The 13,405-nt window shown below is 45.1% G+C and overlaps 1 protein-coding gene across 1 annotated transcript in view; it reads right to left on the reverse strand.

The window, feature by feature from the left end:
• LOC129705459 (Fanconi anemia group A protein-like) overlaps positions 1 to 13,405 on the reverse strand; it is a 144,067-nt gene that overhangs the window by 61,152 nt on the left and 69,510 nt on the right. The window contains exons 21-24 of the mRNA XM_055649032.1: positions 12,659 to 12,735; positions 10,471 to 10,578; positions 7,646 to 7,779; positions 1,806 to 1,876 (exon numbers count right to left, since the gene is read on the reverse strand). Of these exons, the coding sequence (XP_055505007.1) occupies positions 1,806 to 1,876; positions 7,646 to 7,779; positions 10,471 to 10,578; positions 12,659 to 12,735 (390 nt within the window). The remainder of the gene's footprint in view (positions 1 to 1,805; positions 1,877 to 7,645; positions 7,780 to 10,470; positions 10,579 to 12,658; positions 12,736 to 13,405) is intronic.

Here is a 13,405-nt window from a genome sequence, read left to right on the forward strand (position 1 = left end):
TATGACTCAATGATTCTTCTCAACTAAACATGGAGAGAGAATGCAGCATTCCCCACATTGATTTTGGAAAAGTAATAGGCCTGTCCCACTCAGAACTAGGATTGTACATCAGAAACTAAAATAAAATCCCCGGGCACTTTCCCTTGCAACCGCAAGAGATGCTACACTTGTCGCTTTACCTCCCCCCTCGACTCCATTCAAGAGCCCAAGCAGTCGTTTCAGATGCGACAAAGGTTCACCTGCATCTCCTCCAACCTCATCTATTGCATCCGCTGCTCTGGATGTCAGCTGATCTACATCGGTGAGACCAAGCGTAGGCTTGGCGATCGCTTCGCCCAACACCCCCGCTCGGTTCGCATTAACCAACCTGATCTCCCGGTGGCTCAGCACTTCAACCCCACCCTCCCATTCCGAATCCGACCTTTCTGTCCTGGGCCTCCTCCATGGCCAGAGTGAGCACCACTGGAAACTGGAGGAACAGCACCTCATATTCCGCTTGGGCAGTCTGCATCCCAGTGGCCTGAACATTGACTTCTCCAATTTCTAGTAGCCCTTGCTGTCTCCTTCCCTTCACAGCTCTCCCTCAGCCCTCTGGCTCCTCCTCTTCCTTTCTTCTTCCCACCACCCCCTTGCATCAGTCTGAAGAAGGGTTTTGGCCCAAAACGTTGCTTATTTCCTTCGCTATAAATGCCGCCGCACCCGCTGAGTTTCTCCAGCAATTTTGTCTACCTTCGATTTTCTAGCATCTGCAGTTCCTTCTTGAACAAAACGAAAATAAAGTTTGACTTGGAGAAGGTTTTTCTTAAAATATCTGCACAATAATGGATTTATATTTCCATATAATTGCTTTGATTGACGATGACATGTATACACAGACAAACATTGATGGCTCCGAAGTAGAGATGATAACTAATCTTTGAGTTCCTAGGAATAAATATCACCAGTAATATATCCTGCACCAGCCACACTGAGGCTACAGCCAAGAAAGCACACTGACGCCTCTGAAGGCTTAGCAAGTTTGGCATGTCCCCGACTACCCTCACTAACTTCTACAGACGCGCTGTAGAAAGCATTTTACCAGGAATTATCATCGCCAGGATTGGGAACAGCTCCATCCAAGACCTGTAAGAAACTGCAGAGTTGTGGACAAAGCCCAGAACATCACACAAATCAAACCTCCATCTACACTCCGCGCTGCCTCGGCAAGGCCACCAGCATAATCAAGGGCCAGTCTCACCCCAGTTGCACCTCTTCCCCTTTCTCATTAGGTCAAAGATACAAATGTTTGAAAACACATAACTCCAGATTCAAAGATAGACAAAAATGCTGGAGAAACTCAGCAGGGATGAGGCAGCTTCTATGGAGCGAAGGAAATGGGCAATGTTTCGGGTCGAGACCCTTCTTCAAAGACAATCTTTTCCCAACTGTTATCGGGCAACTGAACTGTCCTCTCATTAAATAATGTGAAGTCCTGACCTCTGATCTACCTCATTGGAGATCCCTTGAACTATCTTTAATCAGATCTCAATGTTGTAGCCATTATCCTTCATCTGTGCACTGTGGACAGCTTGATTGCATTCATGTGTAGTCTTTTCTTTCACGAGATGCTTTTCACTCTACCTCGATGCACGTGACTATAATAAACTAAACTAAATGAATAGATTTCTGGTCTATAGTGCAGGGCCATAGGTTTTGCCTGATACAGACACCAACTTACAGCCCATTTTCTAATGAGTGACATAAGGGACATTTTCCTATCATTCAAATAACTTGTACTCTTTCTCAAAGTCACAACAATCGCTTACCTCTGTGGTGGGTTGAAACTGGAAACTACGAGAAAGGTCTGACAAAAACTCTTCAACAGAAGGTCTCTGACCTGTGGATATAAACATTATTACACATAGCCAAATTAGTTTTTTTCTCCAGCGCTGTCTCGGTGTATTATAAAAGGACATGACCGTTAGCATTTGTGCTCCCATCTAGAGAACGAGATGGAGCAATTGAGTGGGTCAAGTAGTAAGTAGCCGTGTGCGGACGTGGCGTCGAAGGACGAGAAGCCGAAGCAAAGAAGTGGAAGCCAAATAACAGAACGGAAACAAAGCCGAAACGCCAACTAACCCGAAAGAGTGGGAGGCCTGAAAGAAAACTCACCGAAAGGCCGCTCTGCCGAAACGCCAACTTACTGAAAGGCTGCGTCACCCACAAGCCAACTGACCGAATGGCTGCTCTGCCAAAAAGTCAAATAATGGACATGATGTCGCCGGGGGGGGTGGGACTAGTCAGCGATTGGTCCAGACCCCTGCGTCCATCACATCACTGGCCGATGGAGACGGGAGGGTGGGGGTCATTTTCCCACACAAGCCATTGGTGACTGGGCACTCTGAACCCGAGCATGAGGAGAACTTTTTTCACACAGAGAGTGGTGAATCTCTGGAACTCTCTGCCACAGAGGGTAGTTGAGGCCAGTTCATTGGCTATATTTAAGAGGGAGTTAGATGTGGCCCTTGTGGCCAAGGGGATCAGAGGGGTATGGAGAGAAGGCAGGTACGGGATACTGAGTTGGATGATCAGCCATGATCATATTGAATGGCGGTGCAGGCTCGAAGGGCCGAATGGCCTACTCCTGCACCTAATTTCTATGTTTCTATGAGCACCAAGATGTAAGCTGCTGAAGGAACACATCCCTCGGGACAGCCCCCACTCTCCCACGGCCACGGCCACCCTCCGTCTCGCCTCCTCCGTGCAGCCGCACTGTGACGGGCTGTGTGTCGGTCGGACGATGGCGACGGCCGACTGATTGCTGCCGGTGGTCAGACCCCCAGATGGCCAGCGGTCTGTATTAATGCACCCGATCGGCTGCTGAGCCAGGGTCGCCCCTGAAACACCTCCAGCAATGAGCTGGATATTCCCGCTGTCAAAGAGCGGCGGCGGTCACCTGCCGCCTGTGATCAACTTGCAGCAGCGGCAGATCGAGTCGGTAAAGAGTTTGCACAGTGGGTGAATGCGGCGCTCCACTGCTAGGTGGCATCGCCCCCGCTATCACCCCCCCTGGGCAGCATTGCCCCAGCTATCCTCCCTTCCCCCGGTGGCATCGCCCCCGCTATCACCCCCACTGGGCAGCATTGCCCCAGCTATCCTCCCTTCCCCCAGTGGCATCGCCCCCGCTATCACCCCCACTGGGCATCCCCAGCTATCCTCCCTTCCCCCAGCTATCACCCCCACTGGGCAGCATTGCCCCAGCTATCCTCCCTTCCCCCAGTGGCATCGCCCCCACTATAACCCCCCCTGGGCAGCATTGCCCCAGCTATCCTCCCTCCCCCGGTGGCATCGCCATCACCGCCACTGCTATCCATCCCCCCACTTAATTAACCAGGTTCCTGAATGTAAGAACTATTTTCATGTAACATTTTTGTTTTTAAATCAGTAACTCTTTTTTGAGTTTTAATGCCGACCCCATCCTGTGGGAAGGGCTTGTGGCAGCTGGTTTCAGTGCCTTCATTGTTGGTAGGTGCTGATCTTTCACCTCTGCTCCACCCGGCGCTGCCGACACACAGCCGGTCACAGTTCGGCCGCACGGGGGAGACGCGGTGGAGGGCGGCCGTGGCCGTGGGATAGTGGGGGCTGCCCTGGGGGATGTACTTCTTCGGCCGCTTACAACTTGTTGCTTGGGTTCAGATTGCCCAGTCACCTATGGCTTGTGTGGGAAAATGACCCCCACCCTCCATCTCCACCAGCCAGTGATGTGATGGACTCGGGAGTCTGGACCAATCGCTGACATGTCCTGCCCCGCCCAAGAACATCATGTCCATTATTTGACTTTTTAGCAGAGCGGCCATTCTGTGAGTTGGCTTGTATGCAGAGCGGCCATTCTGTGAGTTGGCCTGTATGCAGAGCGGCCTTTTGGTCAGTTTGCTTTTAGGCGTCCCACCCTTTCTGTTATTTGGCGTTCCGACTTTGTTTCCGTTCGGTTATTTGGCTTCCACTTCTTTGCTTCGTCCTTCGACGCCACGTCTGGGTACCCAAGCAGCATCTCTGGAGAACATTAGGTAGGTACCATCTTCTGAAGTATCCTAACCCGAAACATCACCTGCCCATGTTCTCCAGAGGTGCTGCCTGACCCGCTGCATTTGTTACACATTTTTAAATAATAGTCAGATTTCCATGGAGGTAAAGGTTTTATATGCATCGGTACACTTAGATAAAATGGGTATTGACACCAACAGAATAACAATTTATAAAGAAAAGAAAAAAAACACAGAATACAAACAGGCCTCTGCGTTCATCTCACTGATCAGTCCGCAATCCTTTCCCACTCTCCCCGCAGCAGCTTCTCCCCATGTTTGATTAAGAGTCTCAGAATCATACAACACTGAAACAGGCCCTTCTCAACGCAGAATGTCACATATCCATGTTCTTCAGGGTTGCTGCTTGACCTGCTGAGTTACTCCAGCATTTTATGTATTAACCAGTATCTGCACTTCTTAGTTTCCATAGATACAACAGTGGTGATTGAGAGGCTTTTAGATAGGCACTTGGATATGCCCTCTCATCTCCCTACCACCCCCCCCCACCCCCCCTTCACCTGTATCCACCTATCACTTGTCAGGCTTTGTCCTGTCCTCAACCTCTCTTCCAGCTTTCTCCCCTCTGCTACAATGAGTCTGAAGAAGGGTCCCAACATGAAATGTCACCTATCCACGATCTTCAAAGATGCTGCCTGATCTGCTGTTCATCCTGCACCGTGTCTTTTTGTTTTGAGGTCAGTTTATTTTACATAGAAAACATAGAAAATAGGTGCAGGAGCAGGCCATTCGGCCCTTCGAGCCTGCACTGCCATTCAATATGATCATGACATTACATTTGCCACAACGGCCTGTTTCTGTACAGTACGTTTCTATATTCTCGATGTTCTATTGATAAGAGAAATATCAATATCGTTATATTGTCTCTTCTCAATTCTAAACAGATTTTGACCCCTTTAACTTTTAAAGAATTGGAATTATCAATGAATTAAAAACTTCATTTTGACAGTGTTGCATATACACTGTAGGGAAATATCTTCATATCTCCTTCCAGACTTTGACTACCTCATCTTTTAAGCTAAATACAGTGAATTCTCTTTCCCCTCAAAATGTCTCCATTGCATCTTAATTTTCCATGGAAAAAAATAAATTCAAATGATCCCAATCTTTCCACATGATTTAAATGATGGCAAGAATTATTCCTGTTACTATTTCTATTATATGTAATAAATCTTTGGTGAAAAAGATTATGATATCACATGACTGGTTTTCCTCATCTTGCGACTCTCCAAACTAATTTCAGATGATGTTCACCAGACAGAGATATCAGTGCTATGTTGCAAAGATGTCTGTGCTTATGCTGCAAGTAACGCAGATGAAATGAAACCATTTGATGAGGATTTCCACTCAATTTACAGCATACCATAAAAGTGTCATCCACTTAATTCAGTGCCCTCATATTGCGACACAAAATATGACTGATAAATTATATTGAAAATGTTATTGAAGCCCAATTCTTCTCCTGTAAAGCCTTTGGTAATGGCAACAATTTCAGATTCAGATTCAGATTCAATTTTAATTGTCATTGTCAGTGTACAGTACAGAGACAACGAAATGCATTTAGCATCTCCCTTGATTTTGTGAGATGCATTCACATTCACAATAAAATTAATCTTCCACTTTTCAAGTTGACATCAATCAAACAGACATTGATCTGGCAACGTTTAAGAAAGAACTGCAGATGCGGGAAAAATCAAAGGTAGAGAACAATGCTGGAGAAACTCAGCGGGTGAGGCTGCATCTATGGAGCGAAGGAATAGGAGACCCGAAACGTCACCTATTCCTTCGCTCCATAGATTCTGCCTCACCCGCTGAGTTTCTCCAGCATTTTTGTCTATCTTTGATCGTGCAACGGATCCATTGAGAAACAGTGTCTCAACTGACACCCTGCCTGTTTCTGTGAGCAGCAAGAGGCAAGGGCAATCCCACAGTGAACAGCCTTGTATACTCTTCTCAGCCAATCATTTATGAAATGGCAGTAAAAATCAACAGGGAAGAATGAATTGATTTATCCATCCTATAGAAAAACTAATAACAATCACTAATGATGCCTCACCAAACACCCACTGCCTATCAGAAGCAGCAAGAAACCAAAGTAGATAAACATCAAAGCTAATTTGGTGTTTATCTAGGGAAGGAGAGTGAAGGAAAGGAAAACGGAAAAACCTCCCATCCCATTTAGAGCTCAAACTAAGCTCAGAGACCTCTGACTGCAATTAGTGGCATTGTCTATCTGTTTGTACAGCACTATATGCAGTGGATCGTGTGTAAGAAAGAACTGCAGATGCTGGTTTACACTGAAAATAGACACAAAATGCTGGAGCAAGTCAGCGGGACAGGCAGCATCGCTGGAGAGAAGGAATGGGTGACGTGTCGGGTCGAAGATGGATCTCAACCCGAAATGTCACCTATTCCTTTTCTGCCTGATCCGCTGAGTTACTCCAGCTATTTGTGTCCACTCTCACTTTAGATGGGCCAAATGTGTTAAAAACTGATCTGGGACTGAAACTTAAAGAACCAGAGAGGTGGTGTGTGACTACAAAAGTTAGATTATAAACTAAAGGAGACAGATTCCTTGAAGGTTGCAGTTCGGCAAGGGTGCTGGGGATAAGGAAGGCATGCAAGGTTGCTGCCCCCATTTCAAATTCCTCCTCAGGTTTCAGGCAGCATAGCAGTAGAGTTGCTGCCTTGCAGCGCCAGATACACAGGTTCAATCCTGACTTCGGGTGCTTGTCTATATGGAGTTTGTACGTTCTCCCCATGACCTGCATGGGTTTTCTCCGAGATCTTTGGTTTCATCCCATACTCCAAAGTCGCACAGGTTCGTAGGTTAATAAACTAAAGGAGACAGAGTATCATAAAGGACATTTCCCACCCCAGACACTCCCTGTTTGAACCGTTGCCGTCTAGTACAGTTTCACAAGTACAAGGGAACAGACTAAAAAAAAGTGTTTTAACCCCACTGCTATCGCACTGGTCGCCAGCGCAGGGGCGATACATACTAAGGGTGGGTACCTGTGAAATCGACAGAAGGCCTGTTTCCGTGCTGTATCTCTTTTAGTTGTTTAAACCAAACTAATCTTTTTTGTTTGAATCACTGACTGGCACTTTTTATTTTCGTAGGAGTGGCAAAATAAAAATCAGATAAGCACAAAAAGAAACTATTCTATTCTATTCTGATTGATATAAATACTTCAAGCAGTATCGCTGAACTTGGTGACCCAAGGGCCTGTTTCAAACCAAACTAAACTTTGGCTCAACCACTTTATAGCCCTAGGATGAAATAAGCACAAAACCTGATTAAATACAAAGCAGCATGGAATCTTGAGTACAGGCACATAGCCCTGATGAAACAATTGAACAGTTAAACAAATGAAATGACTGAATAGCTACGTTATCCGATAGGTTGTAGCAGAATAAAAGCTCTGAGGTTAAACGATTTCTCTCTTGCGCACACACACCTTCGCTACACAAAGACACACCCAGAAAGTGTATTATTCTGGTATTATTCACAAATGCTTCTTGAACCAATTATTTAAAATCAAAACCAAAAGAAAGCTCACCTCCATTTCCAGAGGCCCAAGACTATCCACAACAGTATCTAGTTGGATTGGTTTATCCATCACAGTGCAATGGTCTTCATCGTCTATCATAGTTTTCAATTGACCACTGATTACAGCAATCTGAGCAGAAACAACTGGAACACAAACAAAAGTACAAAATCCGCTTTCAGCTGAGGCGACAATGCACGGACCCAATGTTCCTGTTAAATACAGGTCAATCCAGGATTCCACCTGCCATTTGTAAGCTGTGCTCTGCCCCTTAGCCCAGCAAGTAGTCTGAAGAAGGGTCTCGACCCTAAACGTCACCCATTCCCACTCTGCAGAGATGCTGCCTGTCCCCGCTGAGTTACTCCAGCTTTTTGTGTCTATCTTCCAGTAGTCCACAGCAAAGATCCTACGGCAGAACCTATAGCTCTGCTATAAGATCTTTGGTCCACAGGACCTTCTCTCGCTACCGAGTCTGACGGTGCAGGATCAACTACCATTCAACCAACTGGTGATTTACAGGGGAACATAGGTAAGGAAAGGTATGTGTGTTTGCTTTAATTGTTCTCATTCTCAAAAAGTGTTCCTGCTTTAGTTTTAAAAAACATTTTTTCCATTTCTCATTTCTTGTAGAAGGGTTTGGAAAATATCTGAAAATATATCAAAAGGGACAACAGGTAAAATTGGAGCGGAGGGTTCAATATGGAACTAACTCGGTTTCTTAATTAATATCTGTCTGAAGAAGGATCTCGGCCGGAAACGTCACCCATTCCTTCTCTCCAGAGTTTCTGCAGCTTTTTGTGTCTACCTTTGATTTAAACCAGCATCTGCAGTTCTTTCCTACACGGTTTACATATAACATATAACTCTTTCTCTTTCCACAGATTCTGCCGGACTTGAATTCCACCATTTTCTGTTTATTATTTCAGACAGGTGGGACGAGTGTAGCTGGGACATGTTGGCCGGTGTGAGCTTTAGGGCCGAAGGGCCTGGTCCCACACTGTATCACTTTATTTCCAGAATCTGCAGTTTGGCATTCAGTTTTCAGAGTTTTGTGGACACGGGCTTGTTTCGATCTCCCCACATCATTCGACAGCCTGCAATTGCTCAACTCTCTGGTGGAATCTCCTCATGTCCCAGCTGCCTACAGAAGCATGAAACAATAGGGAATGCAAGTGGAGGGCCAAGGCCACAAGCCTTACTCAGCAAAACCCAAGCACTTTATCTCTCTACATCATCGTCTAGATCTCTCGTTTCCCTTATCCCTGAACATTGAAGGGTCTCGACACAAAACGTCACCTATACCTTCTCTCCAGAGTCGCTGCTCCAGCTTTTAATGTCTATTTTCGGAATCCAATTTAATATCTTATTAATAGCATCAGGCACATGTTGAATACAACATGGGTAGTATTCTCTTTTAATTGTGCCTTGCGACCTTCAAGATGACTTCCTTTCTATTCCTATATCTTGGTGCTCTCTATCCAGAGAAGAATATTTACCTCCAGAGTATCACTTAAAGGGTGCAGAGATACAGAATCACAGGGCTCTAGGTTTGAAATTATCAGAACTTAATGTTTCAACTAACAGCAGAAGGATAGGAAACAAGTCAAGTATAACACGGGTAACACCATTAAGTTCAATGTGAATGAACATGGACCTCCCAGGCCAATAGTACCTAGGGCATAATCTCACAATAAATGGTCACTCGTTTGAACTAACTCAACTTAACTATGTTTACAGAGCTATTTGAGCAGAGGGGTCGAGTGGTCCAAGTACATGATTGACGAAGCACAGAGTCTCTTGCTCAGAGTAGGCGAATAGAGGAGCAGAGGATATAGGTTTAAGGTGAAAGGGAAAAGATTTAATAGGAATCTGAGGGGTAACTTTGTCACACAAATGGCGGTGGGTGAATGGAACAAGCTGCCAGAGGAGGTAGTTGAGGGACTATCCCAACATTTAAGAAACAGTTAGACAGGTACATGGATAGGACAGATTTAGTGGGATATGGGCCAAATGCTGGCAGGTGGGACTAGTGCATCTGGGACATGTTGGCTGATGTGGGAAAGTTGGGGAGAAGGGCCTCTTTCCATGCTGTATCACTCTATGACTGACTATTATTCAGGTATTGGGGTAAACTAATACATTGTTACCATTCACTACGCGAGGAATTAAATACTAAAGTGGGAGTTAATATTTCAGTTGTAAAAGTTTTGCTGAGATCATATTCGAGGCACAATGTAAAATGTTGTTCAGCTTATCTAAGAATGGATGTGAAATGCTTTTGAAGCAGTTGGGAGAGATTTTACAAGAATAATACGTGATGAGAACAGTCTTATGAGGAAAAGTTGGATAGGCTCGGCTTGGATCTATTGGAGTTTGGGAGGGGGAGAGAGGGATTATGACTGAACCATACAACGTTCTGACGGTAACATCAGGGTAGATGGGCAGCAAAACTAGTGTCTTGTGGATATATCTGGAACTAAGGAACTTCCTCAAAATTATTAAATATTTTTACACCAGAGGCAGAGTCTTGATAAGTAAAGAGATGAAAGAAGGTTACCAAGGATCGACAGGAATGCAGATCGGAGGTTACAATCAGATCACTCTTGATGTATTAAATGGCAGAATTGTCCCAAGGAACAAAATGGCTTCCATTGCTTGTATTTTGTCCATTCACATCAAAAACAGATGTTAAAGTTTCTTCTTAAAAAACACCAATGCTATTAGCCTCTTAACTCTTAGGTCAAGGGAAATCTGCACCCAAACTCCTCCACTTTTTTCTCAAATGTAGTTACGATTATGACACGACCAGTGTCATTCCAACACCACGCCTCTCCTACCATCAGTTTTGCTTGGATCGATGGCCACCTTCCTTAGCTCTTCTAGAGCGGCTGACAACACTTCAATCGGCTCTCTTCCATGATCCATTGCCTCAAACGTAGAAACACCTAATTTCAAAATGATAAATTAATTTTTAAAATCTACATTTTATGCTATTTCATTACAATTTTAAGATTCGATTTTCAAGTACCTGTACATCAATCTACAGTTTCAAGCTTCACTTAAAATTGCCAACAATATACTCGCAGATGACTTCTAATGAATATATACGTAAATATTCACCACTGTATCTGCATTTAGCATTTAATGCGTCTGGTTATGACTTTATAAAATGTGTGCACTATAGTTATCCCATGGCCCAGAACATGAAGTGACTGGTGAACTGCCAGCAATTATTTTTATTAGAAATCATAAACTTGTGCAAATGCCTGTAAATAAGGATAAAAAACGACTAGAGAGGAGAGAGACAATAGACAATAGGTGGAGGAGTAGGCCATGCGGCCCTTCGAGCCAGCACCGCCATTCAATGTGATCATGGCTGATCATACCCAATCACTACCCCATTCCCGCCTTCTCCCCATATCCCCAGACTCCGCTATTTTTAAGAGCCCTATCTAGCTCTCTCTTGAAAGCATCATTGAAAGCATCATCTCTCTTGAAAGCATCATCTCTCTTTGACATCAAGACCACAAGGTAAATGTGCTGTGAGATAAAGTGGAGGGTCAGGATGAAGAGTTGGGGTAATGGAGAACCCACGAGGAGCAGGAGTTGGGTGGAGAAAAACCAAAGAGAGTTAAGAGTAAAAGAGTAGGAGTTTGGATTTGTTGAAAGAGACAGAAGGAAGGATGAGGTTGAACCAGTATTTGAAAATGGTGAGAACGTTGGGGTGATTTACACTCTCCTTCTGGCCACTCACCACCAGACAGTCACCCTCCCCTATGTACAGATGCTGCTCAGTGGGAAAGCGGAGAATGTGCTGGGGGCTGCTGCAACTGGCATGGCATGCTTCACCAGATTAAAATACAGTTAATGTGACGAATTAACCTGCACGGGTGCTACCAATGGAAGAAGAGTAACTGTGTACGAATGACAAATAGGCTTTAATATTGTTGGACAACTGAACGATTTGCATGATTAGTACGGGTGTCGGGGTTACGGGGAGAAGGCGGGATAATGGGGTTAGGAGGGAGAGGTAGATCAACCACGATTGAATGGCGGAGTAGACTTGATGGGCCAAATGGTCTAATTCTGCTCCTATCGCTTATGACCTTATGAACAATACTGGGGAAGTGTTTGACACTGGCTGAAAGAGAGAACCAAACGACGTTCTCAATGAATGAAGGAGGACATTACTATTACTCAACTTCAATAGCAAGGAAACAGGCCCTTCGGCCCACCGAGTCCACACCGACCAGCAATCCCCGGACACTAACACTATCCAACACACTATAGAAGCAACTTTTACATTTACCAAGCCAATTAACCTACAAACCTGTACGTCTTTGGAGCGTGGGAGGAAACCGAAAATGTCGGAGAAAACCCACGCCGGTCACGGGGAGAAAACGTACAAACTCCCATTTCTAAGTTAGTCCCTTATTGCCAATCACCTTGCAACTGACCACTGAATGGACATGACCTGCACCTGTCCCATTACCCAATCCTCTCCCAGACAAGGTCAGGACAATCACCTGCCCAATGTTCATATCATAAGTCATAGGAGTAGAATAAGGCCATTCAGCCCATCAAGTCTACTCCACCATTCAATCATGGCTGATCTATCTCTCCCTCCTTACCCCATTCTCCTGCCTTCTCCCCATAACCCCCGACACCCGTACTAATCAAGAATCTATCTATCTCTGCCTTAAATATATCCACTGAATTTGCCTCCACAGCCTTCTGTGGCAAAGAATTCCAGATTTTTCTCATTTTCTTCCTAAAGGAATGTCCTCTAATTCTGAGGCTATGACCTCTAGTCCTAGAATCTCCCACTAGTGGAAACATCCTCTCCACATCCACTCTATCCAAGCCTTTCACTATTTTGTACGTTTCAATAAGGCTCCCCCCACCTCCCTGATTCTTCTAAACTCCAGTGAATATAGGCCAGTGCTGTCAAACGTACATCATATGTTAACCCATTCATGCCTGGTCCACATCACAATCTCATGGAGGTTTGCGGACGGGTCTAACCTTCAAGCTGTTGCTGCTTCTCTCTGTTGCAGGCGTGAATATAGCTTGCGTACATGATATCAGGTATTTTATCTGCCCTGATGAAGGAAAACAAAGGGTTGACCAGCCATTAATTGCAGCATAAAGCAGAAATAAATACAATTATATACTACAACAACCACTGATTGAATGACACACAGTAAAGCTGCAGACTGCATCACACATTCACAACTGTCGATTGTCACAACTTGAATTCCAAGGATAACAGAATGACAAATTGTTCACCGACCCGAGCTCCCAGCCCTCTTCAGTGATGATCCCCGACTGCCACCCCTGCCAACTCTGCCCTCCAGCCTAGTCACAGCATTTGTGTCACCTCAAGCCAAGCCACGGCATCCTCAACTGAAGCTCTGTGGGCAAACATCAGAAAGGCCCAGAGCCACCCGCCCATGCTATCTGATCCAGATCTCCTGATGCCATTTCCCAGTCGACGGAGATTTCAACGTGCAGGAGCATCTCACTTGCACGCCATCATCTAACACAAAACACTATGATAACCATTAACACATTCAAAAAGATACAGCTTGGAAACAGATTCTTCAGCCCACTGAATCCATGTTGACCATCAACCACCTATTTACACTAATCCCACTTAATCCATTATTTTATCCTCCCCCACATTCTGGTGGGGGTGAGGGAGGAGGAAAACAAATGCAGCCTAGCAAATGGCACCCTCTTAATCCGCACATTAGCACTATCCCACACACA

Source organism: Leucoraja erinacea, chromosome 17 (genome assembly GCF_028641065.1).
Source record: "Leucoraja erinacea ecotype New England chromosome 17, Leri_hhj_1, whole genome shotgun sequence".
Lineage (NCBI taxonomy): Eukaryota > Metazoa > Chordata > Chondrichthyes > Rajiformes > Rajidae > Leucoraja > Leucoraja erinaceus.